Below are 20,362 nucleotides of genomic sequence, written 5' to 3' on the forward strand. Positions count from 1 at the left end.
TCTGTCTCTCCCTCTCTCTATTTTTCTCACACTCAAATACACACATATACACACATATATACACACACACACACAAACACAAACACACACACACACACACACACACACACACACACACACACTGACTAAATTGACTTGTCAGCTTCAATCAGACCAGGAACAAAAGGATTCCTGCCAGTTTGAAGCTGACATCATTAATGGGTTTGGGAGGGGGCGAGCTCTGAAGACAAAGGGAGTGCAAGGTCGGGCCGACTTAAAATGCACTTTCATTTTGGCAGGGACGTTAGCTTTTTGATTTCAGCTTCTTTACGCCAACATCTTTTTGCGAGTGGCTCTAACTTTCATTATCAGTGGGAACAGAGGGATGTGAGACTTTGTTGTGCTGATGGAGGGGAATGTGACATCCATAATGCATTTCCTATTAGAGGATGCCACGCATGGACACACCTGGCCACGTGTCAGAGAGAGATGGACAGGAAGAGGATGAGAATAAATGGGATGTTGGTGGTGGAGGGGAAGAAAAAAAAAAGGGTTGCCAAGTTAAGGATACCAATCCAAGAGAAAACACAGAGAGAGGGGCAAAGCCTGAGCGAGAGGACGAACATGTTCTTGAGACAGATTGTGTCAAGGTTTGAAGAGGCACAGGACGCACTGTACAGCTCATGTGAAATCCACACACAAACCAGCTTTCCTGGTGCATTGTAGCAGTAAATGCTTTGAACATTTAAATCCTCTCCTCTCATTTCTGTGACTTTACCCATCCTCATTTGCCTGTTTCCTCTGCTGCATGCCCATCTGCCTCCCCCTTTTGCAGCTTTCATTCTGACCCCGGATAAAGATGGAGTCCCTCATCTCAAATGGTAATAACTTTGGTCCATATTCACACAGCCATTACAAATTGATTACTTCGTAATGCTGCAAGCTCTCCCACTCTCTCACTCTCCCCTCTTCCATCTAGTGATTCTTGCACGAGGCTGACTCTGTGTCCAATCTGGCTGTCATTAAACAGCACCCCTGGGTGCATCCCAAACATAAACAAGCACATCCTAAACCCTCCTCCCCTGTCTTAGCCCTCTCCTTCTTCCACTATGACTTGAAACCAGCTTCTCCTTCACCTATTTTACCCTCAACCACTCATTCCCTTTTATTCTCATTCTAATTATACCATTACATTACCATTTCTATTCTCTCATTAGCATTTTTTTTGCTCTGCCTGTCTCTTATTCATCCCCTCTCTAATTCCCCCTCTCTCTCTTTCTCTATCACCCTTCCTTTTCTCAGTCACTGAATATGTTCCACCTTTTTTGCGGCACATAAACAGACAGTGCCCTTGGGGATGGGTTGGAGAGCTCTGTCTTTGTTTGTGTGCACCTCTAACTAACTCTCCATCTGCGGGGAGCCAAGCCAAGCCCAGCAGTGCAAGACAGATAGCTGGCAGAATCCCAGATTCTTCTCTAGTTGGCCCCATATCTTCACCCCCCGCCTCTCAACTTCTCCTTCCTTCCAGCCTGCACTTCTCCCACAGAGGCGGTTGTCAGCTGCCCTCAGGCAGCCAGGTAGGAACTGTAGATGTCCGACCCCTACAATTCCTTTCCCTCAAAGCCTTAAACCAAAATCTGCCTCAGCTTCCAATGGATATTCAATCCTTTCCAAGCCAATATGCCGTGACTGTTCGTCACCAGACTTTCCTCGGGCTCCATCCCCAGTCAACCCCAGGTTCACCTCCAATACATGCTCAATTCAGGGACTAAATAACCAATAGCATATTTTCTGTATTTAGTCACATCAAAGAGCTTTCAAAAAGAGAGGAACTTAGGCATTAGCATTCGTTCAAAAACGGAGAGTTTCAATCACATAATTGCCCTGGGCTGTAACTTGAAAAGAGTTATATGTTGTTTTTCTTTGCATTAGAACTTTCTGCTCTTAATAATATGCAACGATAAGGATGTAATGAGAATTTACAGTCAGAGTGAAATGTAGCCTGACTTCAGCACAGGCTGCATGCAACTTACATGCACAAAAAAAAATCATCAAAGGTGCACTACATTATCCGCTGAGTTAAAATTTTTATCTTCCTTGGGCATAGGGCATGTTGACGGGCAATCCCCTTGAGTGAAATATTTCACTCACCGTTGTCGGGCTCAGATTTCCTGTCATGCTCAGTGTCGGTAAGAGAGAGGGCAGAGTTGGCGCGGCTCGTGAGGCAAGAGCTCTGCTCAGACTTTAGGCCGCGCATCCACATGTGCTGCAGGCCGTGATTAGGAGAGGGATCCACCTCAGGCTCCGTGTCCACGTCCGAGCCCACGCCCAGGGAGTAGCCGCGGCTGTGGACATGAGCGGCCGGTCCAGAGCACAGCGCTTCCTCCTCCTCCTCCTGATGCTGCTGCTGCTGCTGCTGTTGCTGTTGGTGGATGTGGTAGTCTGGGCTCCTCATTTGCCCAGCCTTACAGAAGTCTAAATCTAGAGGAGGAGAGACATGCAGATGGAGATCATATAGATGTAGAGCTGTAAAGCCTCTAATACTGGCATGTTTTTTTTATTTGCTTCAGCAACTAAGCTTACCAGGTGTTTGTTAAAGACAGGCATTTAGGAGCCAAATAATGAACACCTTCCAAATTATGTAAAGAGACAGGCTGTTATTTGAGCAAGCATTTATTAAGTTTTGCAGCAAAAGTCCAAATCAAAACGCCACCCCTGATTTTTCTTAACCATTCGCAGTGAAGCTATATCCTGTTCAAGCTGTCTGATGTGTGTTATCGAGCTTGAGATGTATTGAACTGCTGCTCAAACAGAGCACTGATCTCATCTATATTCTCCTTGGTGGGGTGAAGAGATCAGATAAAGATCAAACCTTATTAATATTGACTCAGACTGAGGGAAAAATTGAGCCTCATATGCTTTCAGGTATTAGGACGCCCTCCAATCCCAAGCATCAACCTGTTATCTGAGAACATCAGATATACTGTGTTAGTCCTCTGGTTACACTTCAATTCAATTCAATTCAATTGAGCTCTGCTCTTTTTTTCCCTGTAGAGGCAGTTGAGTAAATTTTCTTCTTCGCTACCTAAGTTTTTTTTTTAGAATGTATAAGTGGAAGTGATGGAATTGATGGAATAAAAAAAAAAACGAAGGCATAAATTGAAATCTATACGAATACTTTTGTAGCCTGGTACCATATAGACTCCACTGAGAACTCGGAAAAAAGAAACTTCCTCTCCTTCTCACTTAGTGCAGTTAATATGTGTGTTAGGTCAGGTCCTCTGAACACAAACCACAGTGTTTCAATAAAAGCCAGTCCTGTTGACCACTCCATTGACCAGCAATGTGTCCTGCTGTGCCTGTTTGATGGGGTCAAGACCAACTGTGGCTCACACACTGTTCTGCTGGAATTAAACCGGCGCAAGATTGGTCACCACTACAGACTACTGTTTAGCTCAAATTGGCTGCAAGAGGGCAGTTCAGGAGGAAATAGGCTATTTCCGAGTAGCAACAAACATGGATTGACTGTAAACTGAAAAGCCGTCTAACCATTTTGTTTTGAAACAAATGTATAATACAATAAGAGATTTTATCAGGTGATTAGAGCGAAAATCACTTTGTTTAATAACTTCCCATTTCCTGCCATTACAGTCAGCCACTCCCGACTCTCTGCAGAAAAAATGGGCCATTTACATAGCTGAAGCACTACTTTCACCCAATGTTGTAAGTACTTGTCATAAGCAAAAATCAGAATAGCTGCAAAAACATTCTGGTTGATAAACACATCTAACTTTGTTGACCCAATGGTATAAGTACCACTGGGGGTGGGGGCATGTTCCCCTCACCAAGGCTTCAAGCGGGTGACTGCTCCAGTGTGCTTTTACTGTCTAGTTTAGCAATAAGCTTTATATGATTTGAGTTCTGTCTCTCAGGGTATGTTTATCTTTTTTTGTTGGGCTATCCTTATTTCAGAAGGCATGCTAATCAATTTCATCATAAGGTGCTTTTTGCTAGGTTAATATAACTGTAATTGACATTGTTGCAGTTTCTCTTACTTTATTGTGTGCCTGCAACATGTGGAACCAAAACTACGCCCCTGTTTTGTTCACACATTAAGAAATAAGTGATTTTATTAAATATCATTTTACTTTTTACGCATTAGGTGCCAAAGGGCCAATACATAATCCGATATTGTAAGGGTACAATATACTGTAGCTCATTTCTGGTTTTGTAACAAAATGTTGAACAGCTTGAATTACTTAATTTGAGTTAATTAATAGGCAAACCAAAACTAATTATTGTGGTCAGCTCTCTTATGTGCTTGAAGAATGATCATGGAATTCTGGATCTATCTGTCTATCAATAGTATCCTTCTTATAGAAAGAGACTTTGGATAGAGACGGCGCAATGTAAGTAAAAGTAGAGAGGTAATGTGGGAGTAAATGGACAGAGAAGAATTTATTCTATTAGGGAAATTAAACAGCTGGGTGAAAAGTAGGAGGGAAAAGAAGGGAGGAGAGGGCAAGATGTGTCGGTTTAAAAGATGAAAGAAAATATGAAGAACATGGGCAGGGAATTAGAGGAGAAACAAATTGGCTGATCTTTGTCAGGAACACCGTAATCCATTAAAAATGTCACTGGAGGCAATGTCCCCCCTTAACAGTTGGTTACTTAGGTAGGGTATACTATATATAACTCTGTTACCGAAAGATGAACAGATGTGCTTCGCCGAACCGGCTGCCATTGACATTTCAAAGGATGCTTTGGGGGTCTTTTGCACCTTACCATATGACAGGGGATGTTGTTTGTTATGGAAACAGAAAGGCTGAGCAACTGTTGAAAAAGGCACGTGCTCTTTGACACCACAATGTTGTGGAAGACATCGAAGCAACATGACGGTGACTAATGGCCATCGATGGGATGCTGAATGGCGAACAATGCGACAAAAATCCATAGAAGGTGGCATTCAAACCATGGAACCCCCCAGAGTGGCCTCCTTGTCAGGAGTTGTAACTGTTATGAATGGCTAATGCTGCTTGTTACCATGGTGGATAGGTCTTGCAGAGTAGCAGGAGGTTGGGGTAGCGGAACAAGTATCTATTGATCACTATGAACCCTGCACAGCGGCGTGCTCCTGATGAGGTGCAGCTTCTCTCTTAACACCACACATGACCTGCATAAAGGCCATCCATCACAGCACGCGCTGGCCCATTTCTCCTCCTGTCATCGGCAGGGAAGAATTTTTCGGTGTGTATGTGTCAACGTGAGTCTGTATGTGTGCCTATGTCTGCCCGTGTTTGTATCTGTGAGTGTGTGTGTGTAATGAAGGGTGGTGTTCCACCCCAGGTGAGGCCACAGAGGTTTGGGGTTGACCTAGTTTAGCTGTGGGAGAGAAATATCACCTCCGTGGAGAAGAGGTAATTGGCTGCCTCCGACTGTCCTTCTGGCTCATTTTGGACTGTAATAGGTAATTCACATAGGCCCTTTTAAAGACCTCAGTGTGAGTATATTTGTGTGTGCAAGTGTGTGTGTCTGCCATGCATCTTTTGGTGCCAATATCCGTTGTGGTGCACATACAGTATTTGTGCAATTGTGGATGTATTTTTCTCAGGTAAATATATCCAGCCTAAGCAGGTCCTCAGCGTGGTACCTGTCTGGGGTTGACTGTAGTTGCTCTGTCTTTCCCGGTGTGAACCGAGGGTGAGGCGTAGCTCATGTGTGTAGTCGGGCAGGGTTTCACGTGAGGTGTAGGAGCGGTGGTGGGCGCGGCCATCCTCGCTCTCGTCAGACGAGCTCGTGTAGGACATCTCCATTTCATGGCGCCCCTTAGACAACGGCTGGTAGGGTTTACTGTCCATCTCCTCCATGGCTTGTAGGGCTCCACTTAGTCACTCAGCACAGCCACAGCACAGAGCACAGAGTCTGGAGGTGAGAAAGATGGAGGGGAAAGGGGGAAAGGTATAGGGAGGGAGGGAAGGAGGGAGGAGAGGACATAGCGAGAAAGAAGGATGGGTGAGCGGAGGAAAATGAAAGGAAACAGGGGATTGAACAGACAGGGTAGAGGAGAAAAATAGAACAAGAAGAAGTCTGTTATTGAACACAGAGGAACAATATTGCAACATCTGCTCATTCCAATTACAGCAGACATTCATAAACAGTATTTGGCTTCTTTCATATTTCATACCAAAGGTTAGTTCCAAATCAATACTCTCAGAAGGGACTGCGATGGTGGCCATTATGTCTGGATATGTTTGAAGAGAAATTGGCCAAAATCAAGCACGGCTCTCTGTTCTGTCAGTTGTGGTTTGTGTTTCCTCTAGCTACTGAAGACTTTATCTCTCTTTTACAGACAACCATTGACGAGTTACGGATAAATCAACAAATTTGTAGCCGAACCCACGTCTGTCACTCTCATTAAACACTCTTACTCTCCAGATTCTAAAGTAATGACAAAACCCTATTAGGCACCAGTCCTTACAGTGTCATTGTAATGATAAATCAGCTCTTTCAGCTCTGTTCAGCTCAGATTCTCTTATTCTTCTCTCAATCACATCAAAATCTACTTCTGATAATGTCCAGCACAATATGCTTATGCCGCCATAACTAATGATTGATTGGGACAACGATTAGAGTGCAGAAGAAGTGATTAGAAAATACTTCATTCATATTAGTTCTCTTTCACCGTGCCCTGCCCGAAGCCTTTCCAGCCTATTTCCTGCAGATATAAAGCTTCTAAATGGAGCTTGAGAGGGTCATTGCTCATAGAGACAAAGTGCTATGGTATTGACCTCTTCAGGGAGTCCTGTAGTCCATATATCAAAGCCATTAGAGCGTGCCTGCTCAATACCTCAGAGATCTGCAGCACAGGGTGATCACCACTAGTCTGATACAGGTTTACAGCTGACCTTTCTACATCTGCAGTAATGCTTTTATTCCACCTGAAAGACTCCTTCCCCTGGCCTCGCACTCACCCTCCTCATTCCCCACATGCATGCACGCACACGGACCAGTTTCCACACGCACATAGACTGACCCCTGACAGCAAACAGTCAAAAAATGGGCCAAGTTGCTCGTACATTCATCTCACACACATCCTCGCACCCCCTGCAGACATTATCAAAGCGCAGATGATCTGCAAAAGGCTCCACACTTGTCTCTCCTTCCGTCCATCTCTTGTGTTTTCTCTTGAATGATAACGCAACGCACAACAAGGCCTTTAAAACACATAACCGCTTTTTGCATCCAATTATCGTAGCGATGCTGCTGTGACATACTGTAAGCTCCTGCGACTCACACACACACTTGTGGTTCCCTGCAATCACGATGCCTTTCATTTTGATTGGCAGGAGTTATTGCAAGGAATCAAAGCACGCTATTATCTCAGCTGCCCTGTCAGAATGGGATTGACTGGTGTCACCTTCTCTCTGGTACGGCGAGGAGCGAGTATACATTACCCTGTGAGCTCTGAGCTTGCTGCAGGCACTGACTGCTGTCTATCTCTACAGAGGCTCTCTGTCCTGTTTTATGTCTGTCACACACTTACACGCAAGAATGAAAGCATGCAATTCCTGCACACAGGAGAGGAGCCATGCAGGCCCAGCTTGGGCTTAATTCTGCTCCTAAAGAGCCGGCCTGGACAAAATGGCCAGACAGCAGAATTCAGAAACTGTTGTGCCAACATCGTTACAGAGACCTGCCCTATCAACATCCCGGATCAAGCACTCGGCAGGTGGTCCATGTTCCGAGCTGTCAGCTTCGGCAAGATGAGAGGAGGTGTTTTACATTGATGATGCTTGGTGTTCAAATGCAGTCAAGATGCCTAAATGTCAGACTGTTTATTGTGAAGATGAAACTTTCATATTATCATCTGGTTGCTGCTGTTTACATTCACCCCATGCAAATTTAAAGAAATGCCCTGGGGAATGTTCTGGGTGTTTACATGTATGAATATATGTATATAAATAACTGTATATTGTTTTATTTTATTTTATTTGTTACCATATTTTAATATGGTTAATAAGTGTTAATATGGTATAACACTTAATCATAGGCTATGTTGTGTGTGTAGCATGAAGGAACTACATATTTTGTTTCGTTTTGCAGCCTTGTCCCCCCGTCGTGTGTGAACATGCACAGACCATCTTAGGGAACATTTTACTTTGAACATGTCCTGCTTGTATATTGACGTGTACAATGTGAAATACTGTCTGGCATCCTTTAAAACACACCTCTCTCTTGGTTAACCCATTCCCCTCCTTCACTCCTCTTTCATCATCACTCTTTCTTGTACCAGTCCAACTCTGCTCTCCTCCCTCATTCCCTCTCATCCTTGCACTTCCTACCTTACATGCTTTCCACCCTCCATCTCGTCCTCCGAGGCCCCTGCATTTAGAGAAGTAAGCCTGCTAGCGGGGGTTATTCTCTCTAATTCTAGCCCACAGTGGGGTGCCCATTAGGGGGCTTGATTCTTGTTTTTGATGTCAAAACCTGGAGGTTGTTTCCTAGAGCCAAGCTCACTTCAAACAAGACACATAGGCGTTCTGTAGGACAAGTCAGCATGTGCCACCTGAGCCAGCCTAGATTTGCAATTGAGGAATAACCACCTTGGGGCGTAGCGGTTGCCATAGGCTCACTTTGGGCTACTATACATAGAAAACACACAAGGACGGCCCTGTAGAGGTCTGAGGATATTGGAATAATTAGCACCATGCTAGAATTTATTTTAATATTATTTATAATCTTCAAAATTTTCACTACAAGAGTTGTATCATTGTTTAATGTACACTATAAGCTAATTCAGTGCTTATCTGATTGCATCATTATACTACAGTGACTAACAAGTGATCTTAACCGTGTCTGTGCAATACCACAGTATGTAAAATTCATGGACTTCAATAATTAATGAATCTCAACCTGCTGTGTTAACCACAGTACAGTACTGTATGTGTACTGAATGGAACACTTATTTATTGATAGGCTGCTGTCGCAAAATACAGCAATATATAAAAGAAAGCTGTAAAGACACAGTTGATAATTACAGATGCATCTCATGTGAGTTTGTTTGCGCTACACATGGATTAGGAGTGTGTAGCTGTATGTTTGACAATGCATGTATATGTTATTGTGTGATTTTACTTCTAATTTCATTCTAATCTATAATTCATCAGCGTGTAATGAACTCTTCACCGCTCGGTTTAAAATTAATACAAAGTGACAACAGTGAGTGAAACACATGCATCACATTACATTGTTACCCCCTCTTGCTTTTTTTCTGCCACTTATCACTTTCTCTTTTATACACACACACACACACTTATACACACATACAACTGCACAATGATAATCCATGGTTACACAGTTGCAATAATATCTAATGGGACTCTTCACCCACTCAATCCCCTCCTATTCATCCATTTGCTCAAACAGTGCAACCATAGACCAGTGGGCTGTTTTGGCAAATCTGCTTATAGACGTGACAGAGGCTCGCACACACAACAGGATTTATACTCCAAGTCATCTCTGGAAGGGCGGGGTCCCTGATATGTCCGACAACAACAACAAAAACACAAACAGTGTGGCGGAGATCGCTGTGTGTAAAGGCAAGGAGTGTGAGGAAAAGTCAAAACTGATTTATGCTTTCCAATCTCGAATGAATGTGCTGAAATCATGACGAACAGGAAGAGAGAGCACGCAAAATGGGAAAAAGAGAAAGGCGGAGGGAGGATTGGGGCCAGGCGGCAGCAGAGAAATTGAGTTTCACATTGGTAAATAAACAAGGCGGGTGGGGAGAGCAGAGTGCCATCCAGCAATATTAACTCCTCATATTATTGATACAGTATAGTTCCAGGATTATAAATACATTTCCACCATGCAGAGAAGGTCTTATTTTCATAACAGCCTGGAGACCCCCAGTGAGTAGGGAGCTACTATCTTTGTTAGCTCTGGCCTTTACACATTTCCAAGAAGCTTGTTTGCACAGAGGTGAGCTAATCCCCCTCACTAAACAGGCGTCGCAAGCCACAGGAATAATGATGAGAAACATTGAGAAATATATATGCCAAAGCATAACATGTTAGCTCATCGCTGCGGAAGCTCTGACAATCCCAGTGTTGTTTGCAGGTTTTCATTTTGTCTACCATCACGATGGCTTAATCATCAGACGCAACCGAGGCGGAGTCTGTAGCTGCAAATGTGGATCCAGGCTACAGGTCCTACGGGAGTAAACAGTGAGCTGTCAGAGAGGGATGCCTCTCCTGGAGTGAGGGTGTGTGTGTGTGTGTGTGTGTGTGTGAATGTTTATATGTGTGTGGGAAAAGATGGGGGGGGGTAGGGCTTAAATCTATCTGTTCTATTCATTAGCACCACCATGGCTCCTCAGGCATATGACAGGGACACCTCAGATGAGAGGCCCAGAAGGACCCACAGGACCCTGTTATACCTAAACCACCCGAAACACAACAAAACAGTACACTGCCTACCGGGAGCTCTCAGCGCCTGCAGAGAGCAGGGATGGAGGGATGAATGGAGAACAATGATAAAGAGAGCGATGGATAGATAATGAGAGATGGAGAGATTTCACAGTCAAAATGGGGGGAATTGAAGGATAGAGAGATTGCCAAGTGAGACATGGAGTGATAGAGGGTTTTAATTAGTGGATAAGGGCTAGCTATCTGTGGGCGGCTGCAGCACTCTCGTCACGTAGTTGTGCTTTCATAGCTGACCAAGCCTGAAATCTCTCGCTGCTAATGCCGAGTTTACTAGCAGAACACATACTGTAGTGTATACCCACACAAACACACACACACACACTCACACAAGCCTGGACCTCAGTATCAGTATCCTTGATAAGATTCAAAGATGAAACGCATACCGAAAATCAGCCACAGACGGACACACACTCAGTGCCCTTGCGCCCACACACACTTATAGCATTTCACACTAACCGAAAAACAACACACTTGAACACCCACACGCCATAGAGAATCAATTGTGTGAACCCTTGCTTGCCGTTTCTCTGCGCCGTTGCAGTGTCTTTACCATTCAGCCTCCTGTGCGCTGCCTACCTCCATTCTTCATCACACGGACGGCACCCAAGGTTAATGCTTGTATTTGCAAAAGCAAGCCATATAGGTGACACAGTCTAAGTGTGTGCCCACTCGTGTCGGAATGAGAGCAGAACCAAGAGGCGAGAGAAAGAGCGTGCGTGTGTGTCCACTCACGGAGCAGATCGGTTCTTGTCAGGAGCTGTCAGGAGTCAGGAAACCATCCTGGACCATCTAACTATTTATAGTGGACATGGGTCAAATCCCACATTGCCACTGTATGCCTGAGCGGTGTGGAGAAATCCATAAGGTCCTACACTATTCATGCCCTCTGAATGTGGCCTAGAGCGAGGGAGTAGCTAAGCTTTAACTTTTCAAAGGCATTTTTATATCTTGACTACAGTTGAAACTTCTTTCTTTTAGATCTCGACTGAGGTATAGCTTTTTTTTTCCATCCAGACTACCACTCTCTTTTCATGATATCCCCTTGTACTCCTACTCTCTGATCTAAAGCCAGATGCTGATCCCCAACTAGGCAGAGGAGCAAACAAAAAAACACAGAAATGATGACAACATGCAATAGCACACATGCGCATTCACATGCACAACACCACATTTCACTTTGACCACAAATACACAGACACACACACACACACACACACACACACACATACGCAGTGCAAGAGACACCACCCAAAACCACTTAATCAATATTCCTGACATGTCAAAGCCTTATTCAACACATTTGATATTCCTCCTCTCTCGCAAGATAAATTCATGTCACTGTCCTCCTAGCGGGACTAAAAGGCTGTTCACACTAACTCGCTTTGCAAATAAAGCTTTACATCAAGACTGACATTCTCCTAAGCTCTCTGCATCAGCCACTGCTTGGTAAAAAGCCTCTTTCAATAATGCATTTGACCGCTAAAACCTCCAACACCCAAAGCAAAGCAAAGCGGCAGCATTACAGATGCAGAATTAATTGATAAATCAATGGCATTGATTCCAAAATTGGACTTGGTGATTAGCAATTTAGACAGTGCTTCCTGCGCATCTCCTTTATGAAGTTGTTGATTACAGAGAAATGAGTGAGTAAAGAGCATTATCTCTGCAGAGGAGCAGCTGAAAAAATCTACTAGTAGCTGTTGAGCAGCACTGTAGATTGATTTCTGAATGCTAAGTGGGCTAATCTTCCATCTACACCGTTACAATGTGATGCTTGTAATCTGGAAAAACCTATGTACATGAAAGGATTTTTGTGATGTTCCCACTCCGACAGTCCTGAGTGATACCCGTGGCTCCTCCTGCTCCTTAGACCTGTTCTGATTCTCCTGGTCTCTTGCAAACTGCATTCAGCAGCCTTGCACAAGAAAATGTTTCTCAGCAAAATGAGTAGCTGCTCCACAAAGGCCTCGCCATTCAGTCGGGGAAAAAAACTGCGGTCCTAGTGGTACTCTTTTGTAAGCTGATGAGACAGATGCGTGTGCAGGCGGAATACATCCCCTCCATATGCTTATTTAATGTATAGAAACATAAATGCACCTCATGGTTATGGTATACAGTTTTCAAAGTCTGAAACTGCGGGCCTGAGGGAAGACAAAGCTTGTGAAACGGCAGCCTCCTACCACCACATCTTTAGTTTACTTTGTAAGTTTTGATCAATTCCTGGATGCCTATGGGATCATGATTTTATTATTTGATTCCATAGACACTCAACATTTCAGCCAAAATAGCCTACTATTGCTGTTCTGACTACACCAAATAGTTTTTAAAAAGGGTCTCTCCTATGGCATTTATTAGTTTCTGACACTAAAGCGAGGGGGGGGGGGGGGTAGTTCCCAAAAAGCACTGTATCTCTGCACTCTCACACATATGCTATTCTATGTGATCTCCTTTTGATAACTAATGCAGTAAGTATTGTAATATTGTTTCACTTCCATTCACTGAGCCTCCCCTGAAACGGAGTCCCCCTGGGGAGGCCTGCTTCACACTTTGAAAACCTCTGGTATACAGTTTGGTTAACCATATTCTCAGAGACATATAGGGAATTCAAGCTTTCACCAAGTTGTATGGTTGTTAAAAATGTAAGTGATGTTTTCAGCCTGAAGGGTTTGCCTCCTGCATGGGTTAGATGAGTCGCAGTTTTCTAGATAAACAAATCATTTAAGCTTGAAATCGATAGCACATACTGTAAAAATGTATTTGCAGTTAGGAAATGGTAGGGAGTCAAGTACTTTTCTCTTCAATATCATATTCCGTGCTTTGTTTTGCATTCATCTTGTATCTTATTTTCCATTGCAGCCCTTTCTTTTTTTAAATTTGCTAGGCAAAACTGCATTGGGCATGTTCCTTAACAATTTGCATTTCTCATTTTGCTGCTTGTCAGATGAATCATTGTGTCGTCTGAGCACATTAAAGAGAACAAAATATAAATTTTCCAAACAATTCCTTTTCCAGGCACATCAGGTCGGGATGACACGCAGTGCATGCTGTAAAATATGGGATTTCAGGATTTTTACATCTGGAGACAACATGCATTAGGCCTGCTTCACTTGAAAAATGGCTGCACACTGCTGCCATGATTTTCTTGGAGTAGATATTGGGTATTTCTTTGCTCGAATCACTTTTCTTTGTGCAGTTTGGCTTGGCATTTTGGCTGGAAATCAGCAGAGAATATGTGTCTCTAGAAGTCAATTTGGGCGATGATACACATACTTGAAATACATCCCAGAGTTCACGGTGGATCAAGACTCATTCTGAAATTAAACCTGAACAACAAAACAACTCCCCTGCAACACGACGAAAAACATATTGAACTCCATTGTACTGTATTGTATTGTACAAAACATGGCTTCCAGCAGAGATGCATCAAGCACCGTTTTGGAGCTATTCATCTTTTCTATGATTTAATAATTCATGATCATCCAGAAAGTAGAGCTATGAATATTACTGATGATACACATGAGGCTATTTACCAGTCAGCAGGAAACAGATGAACTCGTTTAGAGCAAAGATGTACAGTATACCGTCAGTGTGTTTTATGTTGCAAAATAAATCACTTTATGGGAATGCCACAAAGCTGCAGATGCAACTTATTCATAGTGAGTTATTAATCCTGATCTTGAGGTGCAAATGAAGGCGTATAATGTTTTGTTGATGTTTCATTGTGGGCTAATATGTAGTAGGAGTGTGGTCAACTTGCTTCCAGATCAATCAGTTTGTTACAGTATCTACTAAAGAAACTGTGATAGTCAAGTTACAGGTTGTCTTAATTTTGACAATATGCAAAGTTCTTCTGAACATCTGAAACCTTCTCTAATCATTTTCCAGTATTGATTTAACTGAAGGTGAAACGCTGCTGTACATCTTGTCAGTAGAAGCTGGCCAGCGGCGACTCTTGTGGTCCGTGTCAACAAAAGCGGGATAAAATCAACGCAATTATAATGGATTTTAACTTAATTATTTTGACACCAGTGCCAAGACGTGCACTTTGAAGTGAAGGACAATTTATGTGGTAATAAATTGGGGAAGAAACAAAAATTGATTTTTCTTCTTCCAAAGTTGTCCACTGACTTGATTAATAAAAATTTCACGGTGAGAAATGTGTCCCTGTAGGTGTGCATCGGCTTTCTGTGTGTGTGTGTGTGTGTGTGTGGGTCAGTGTGAGTGGGATAGTGTGCCAAGGGTGTGTGGGTACTGTGTATGTGTGTTTGTGTGCCTGCTTAAATATTAGCACGCACACACACACACACACACACACACACACAGTTTGTTTGTGCTTCCCATGTGTATTAACAGGGGTTGGACAAAATAAAATGAACCCCAGGGCAGTAACACAATCCAACAAAATAAAAAGAAACCTTTAGAAGTTGTAGAACATTTACAGAGGAGGTGGACAAAATAAAAGCAACACCTTGTAGTCTCGTAATTAGAGCGATTAGTCAACTAATCATTACTTAATAAAATTAAGTTATCTATTAAGCAAAATATCCGTTTTTTCTTAGTGTTCTAAGATAGTAAACTAAAATTCTTTAGGTTAATAATCTGTATATGAATTGATAATGGAAATACTTGTTAGCTGCAGCCCTATACATAATATAATCCAATGCAACAGCATAACTCCTCAAATATTACCATACACTTAAATCAACATCAAACAGCTCTTATGTCTCAGCCCTCTAGCTAGGTGTGTTTCATCAGTAATCCTCATCACACACACACACACACACACACACACACTGCTCTTGACAAATTAATCTCATATTTTAAAGAGAAGTAGAGTGGGCTTGACCAATAAGCCTCTCATGGCTCTGGTCCCTCTGTCTTCTGACTAGTATTTGGAGGTGTAGTTGCGGAGTGCAGAGGGGGTGGGTGTTGAGGAGAGAGGAGAGAGAGAAGCAAGGCTGTGATTGCATTTTTTACAATACAAATCTGATACAATACTCCACTCCTTATTCAACTGCATATAGTTCCTGACTCTTGCCCACAGCTCAATGGAAGAAGACAAGAGAGAATAGAAGGCTGGAGATGCCATTTGAGAGTTAGCCAAATACTTAAAAGAAGAACGCCTTAGGCATATACTGTATGCGTGTGTGTGTGCAGCACTGGTGACTGAAGGTGATTTGGGTTTTGATACTATTTCTGCTCCTTTCTCTGTTGCTGTTGGTCCTGTTTTTGTTTTCAACATTAAAATAAGTATTCCATTTGGACACTTTAGCATAGGGAGAAAAGGCAAGTTTTCACAAGCTGTTCACAAAAATCTTGCTGATGGAGAAATATTTTCATCCATTAAGCATTACATAGTGAAAAAGGTACCAAAAAAATAAGAGAAAGCATGCAGGAAACATCTTGGTTTGAGACCATTGTGTTAATAGATGGAGTATTTTACAAAGACTTCTTATTATGGAATGAAATTTTATTTATCATGAAACACATATGTGTCCAAAATAATAGGCAACTATGTCTGTAAAAGACTTAATCAATCACAAAAACTTTTTTTATAAAACAGTAAAATGTATAAAATTTGAAGTAAATCACGACCATAAATTGGACCAAAGCTTTTAATAATCACATCACTATTATCAGTAAACATGTTATTGCCAAGCATGCTTTGCTGTGCTAAGTGCATTAACTGTAAACACAGTTGTTAACACTGGGCCTATACTACCATATGAGATTTTGATTGGGTAATTTGGTGATATTATATTGCTTTTGTATTTCACTTTTTTTTAATCACAGCGCAGGCAGCTTCCTTACTGCAGAGGCCGACCACAGACGAATGAACAGAGGAAACCCTAATTAGCACTGCAGGATTTGTTAAACAATTCCTCTTGAGGATGGAGCAGTATTGCAGCAAGAAGGTAAATATTTGAAGTTGTACAATGGTTACATCTCTAAGTGTGTTCGTGCGCACAAGTCTAGTGGTCCAGCAGTCTGATTACTGGCACGGGTTGTTTTACTTGGAAAATATCAGCAGGGTGGCGAACACTCTGACATATTTTATGCTTTTCTAGCAATTGCATTCTTATGTGATGGACATGCAGAGAAGGAGGGGTGGGTGTGTGAATATCTGTGTGTGTGTGTGTGTGTGTGTGTGTGTGTGTGTGTGTCTGTATGTGTGCGCGTGGGGGTGGGAGGAACTCCCACTGGGACTCATATCGCTTGCGAGCTTAAACTCTGACTGCTGCACTGAGTGTTGTACTCAATATTATAAACAACCTTTGATGCATTTCACATTGTCCTCTCACTAATTCATGACCCCAATTTTATTAAGAAAATTTAGTTTTGCTGCAAACTTGTGGGGCATAAGGGAAGTGAGCAATTCCATGGGAGAAAGGAGCATACAGTGCCAGGGGCTACTGCATTCCTGGAATGAAAATTCATAAATAATGCAGGGCTGGATAACAAAAAGAACTCCCCCGCTGTCTTGCACAGCACTGTGCTATCCAAAGGCCATGCAATATCACTCAAATCTCAGAAAAGCACAAATTATTAGACATAAGCGAAGATTTTTTTGCTGGTGATTTCTTGACTCAGGACAATGGAATCTGCTGACAGCTAAACAGCAGCATCCTAACAATCGGCACTCCAGGCCTAAATTGTCAGGAAGTTGCACTGAAATAATGATGGGACTCCCAGTCAAGTAGCACCCGCACCACCCACTTAACAGCAACAATTCTGAATATTTAAAAGAGAGTGTGCAACAGCTGAAAGAGCTAATCAGCATAGCGACAACCACTGACCACTAACTGCTGCTCAGAGGAAACCTAGAGTGTGTTGGCACATGCTGAAATGTAAAACCCTGAATATCTGACTGACTGATCAGTCATTTAGTTAGTTGACTGACAGATGTGCCGATGCCTTATTAGTGGCATGTACACAGCATATAACATGTGGAGTGACATTTAAATTCAAAGAGCTGTTCTCTAACTGTGAAGCCGTTGGCAGGATGGGTGTGCCATTTAAAAATATGCACTTGATCATATGTTCATCTCCACCTAAAGTGCAGCAGCCCTGCAGGGCCTAAAAATCATCCATATGGGGCCAACAAGCTTACACACACACTCTTCACAGTGCAATATAGTATGAGCAGCACCCCAGCTCTGACACACAGCTCATCCACACTACAGCACAGTACAATGGGAGAAATAAATGGAGGGTTACGATCATCAACACGTCTAGATCATCTTCTTATTTCAGTGCTCATGTAACTGTGACAGTGTGTGTGTGTGTGTGTGTGTGTGTGTGTGTGTGTGTGTGTGTGTGTGTGTGTGTGTTTGTGTGAATAAGACAGAAGGAGAGAGTGTGTGTGTGTGTGTGTGTGTGTGTGTGTGTGTGTGTGTGTATGTGTATTATCTAACCTCCATGCACAGATGCTCTCTATTAATCACAAAGAGCATAGACAGACTGCTTCAATTTTTATCATCACTATGTATCAATAACATGCGAGCCATGGAAGAATTAAGCCCGGTGCCCGCGTCATTGAGAAGCAGCGTCAGGTAGGGCAGCGACACACAATGCAACACTGACAGAATATGCTGCATTCAAGTCTATACGCTTGCAATTAAAGCTTGGGGGGGGGGGGTGGGGGGGGGGGGGGGGGGTTAGAATCTTATAATATTGTGGTCGAACTCAGGTATGTCTGATGAGTGAAACAATCCAAACATCAATACAATTCTCTGAAAGATGGGTACAGAGCCTGGAGGGAGTAGTGAATTAGATCCATGTATTAGACATACTGACAAATTGTAGTTTCTGATTACAATGCATTTGCATTTTAAAATGAAAGACATACAGCTCATTTCTATTCCCTATTGTCCAGTATAAGGCAAGATTATCAATACATGCAGGAAAAGAGATGCTTTTTGAGAGTTTCTCCTTAATGAAAGAATATATTTAGACAATTACTCAGAAATATTTATCATTTATTTATTTGTTTGGCTTATTTAAATATTTATTTTTTGGAAATATGCCTCCAGTAGTTTCCAAGCAATTATTTATAATCTGCTATGAAGGAGAGGAGTGAGGGGGTCTAATTTAAATCTATCGGAGCATATCCATCCTGGTGCAATTTTCGCTGCCTTCACAATAATTGTGATTTATCAAAATGCATTTGCTGCTGTTAATTATTTACCCTCGCACTTTTTTTTAAACACAGCCAATGTGAAAACTCAAGGATCATGCTGTTCAATTATTGTGGTCAAGGAATGGCTTCACCAGCTGCAGCATCACCCAGAACGGTAAGTTCTGGAAATAGACATTTATCAGCAGAATAAAGCAGGTCAGTGCTGAAATGTGTCCTGACGTGCCTGTTGGACACATGGTGGTGGTGGTGTCTAAACCCGGGCCCGGTAGGCTGCCTTGATGTTGGAAGACAGAAGGCACGCGTCAGAGAGATCTATACCCCCTGGATCTCCGGTGGCCCTGTTGGCATCATTAGGCTACCTTAGTGCTGATGGAGATGGAGTGGACGATCCCAGAACTGGAGCAAAACAAATCAAGGCTGCGAGTGTTGCTGAACCAAAACGAATACGACACTTGCACACATGAAGCAGGCAGTCCGCAGCTCTGTACCTGGGTTGCCATCATTTAGACTGGTTGCCAAACAGACAGGGTCGTATGCACAAAGTATGCGTCCCCACACTTCAGAGGAGACGCACTGATTTTCATAAAAACCGACACACACAACACACAACACACTCTACCTCTCTGTCTACCTCTCTCTCTTTCACACACATGCACACAGACACACACACACACACACACACGCACACACGGGCCATACCGCCGCACAGCACATCTGAACAGCTGATAATAACCATTTCCTGTGAACTCACGTTCTCTCAGCACTCAATGCCTCGTTTAGCCAAGCAACATTGTAGCCGATCTTCCCCAGTGAGCCCACTAAAGGCCAGAACCGAACGTGTCGCTTACCTTTCCGACGTAAAGCCATTCCTTTAGTCCGATCCCATGCTATAACAGCCCTGCAAATGCTGAAGACGGTGCAATCCTCCCCGGTAGAAATATGACTTGAGACGCTGTGCAAGTGCTAAAAATGTGGACGAGACACCTCTCTCTGTGCCTGCTGGTCTGGTTTCGAGGCGGCGGTGCTGATGCTGATGATGCTTGTTCTCAAATACCGATAGAGGACGACGAAACGATTTGCGCGGAGAGGAAGGGATCTCCTTGCAGGGGCCGTGTGCGAGCCAGCTCCGCGCTGTGCTGTGCGACAGGGAGCCCGGCGCGGTGCGTTTAGCCGCAGTTGAACCCCGAGGAGGCTGACGGGTGTTGCTGTTGCTGGTGAGGCTCGGTGCCGCTATAACAGCGTCTCTGGATCATACCACCGCACCGAGGAGAAGGGGGTGTGGCACAGACACAACACGCACAGGCTCTCTCCAGTCGGGAGGTCGTCTGGATCACTAGTTAGACTCATTCAGGTGATGCCATATGGCCGCACCGGTGTCCTGTGCTGGAATGCTGACTCATTAATACAGCCACAGTGGTGAAAGTTTGGCATTTTCCTGCCAGTGCTGCTGCTTCGCTTACAGTCCAGCAGCACATATTCAAATATCAAAAGCAACAGGCCTCAGAGCTTCTGGAGTGCAATTTAATCAGAAAAAGCATCATCAAATTAAAAATGTAAGTAGGCATTACAGAAGCTGCTGCTTGCTGGGAGTAGGGAAATAGAAGCTAAGATGATGAATAGGAAAGCAAAAATGGTATTTACAGTGCTGTACATATAAATAGAAGATGGAATGTGACAGTAATTTATAGCTGCAATGGGCCTGGTTTGTGACAACACCTGCAGATCATCTCATAATATCCGTTTTCCTTTGCTAAAT

General features: G+C 43.2%; 1 protein-coding gene across 2 annotated transcripts in view; it reads right to left on the bottom strand.

The window, feature by feature from the left end:
* Positions 1 to 19,840, bottom strand: part of tenm1 (teneurin transmembrane protein 1) — a 168,459-nt gene extending 148,619 nt beyond the window's left edge. Inside the window, exons 1-3 of one of the 2 annotated variants that reach the window (XM_038699967.1) lie at positions 19,455 to 19,840; positions 5,630 to 5,901; positions 2,131 to 2,460 (exon numbers count right to left, since the gene is read on the bottom strand). In XM_038699967.1, the coding sequence (XP_038555895.1) occupies positions 2,131 to 2,460; positions 5,630 to 5,846 (547 nt within the window). In that variant the 5' untranslated portion in view covers positions 5,847 to 5,901; positions 19,455 to 19,840. Of the gene's footprint in view, positions 1 to 2,130; positions 2,461 to 5,629; positions 5,902 to 19,454 lie in introns of those variants that run through there. The other variant, XM_038699968.1, reaches the window with a different exon arrangement.
* Between the last annotated feature and the right edge of the window lie 522 nt (positions 19,841 to 20,362).

The sequence above is a fragment of the Micropterus salmoides genome, unplaced genomic scaffold, assembly GCF_014851395.1.
Source record: "Micropterus salmoides isolate LMB-PRFRI ecotype aquatic unplaced genomic scaffold, ASM1485139v1 Ms_hic_scaffold_5, whole genome shotgun sequence".
NCBI classification, from domain to species: domain Eukaryota; kingdom Metazoa; phylum Chordata; class Actinopteri; order Centrarchiformes; family Centrarchidae; genus Micropterus; species Micropterus salmoides.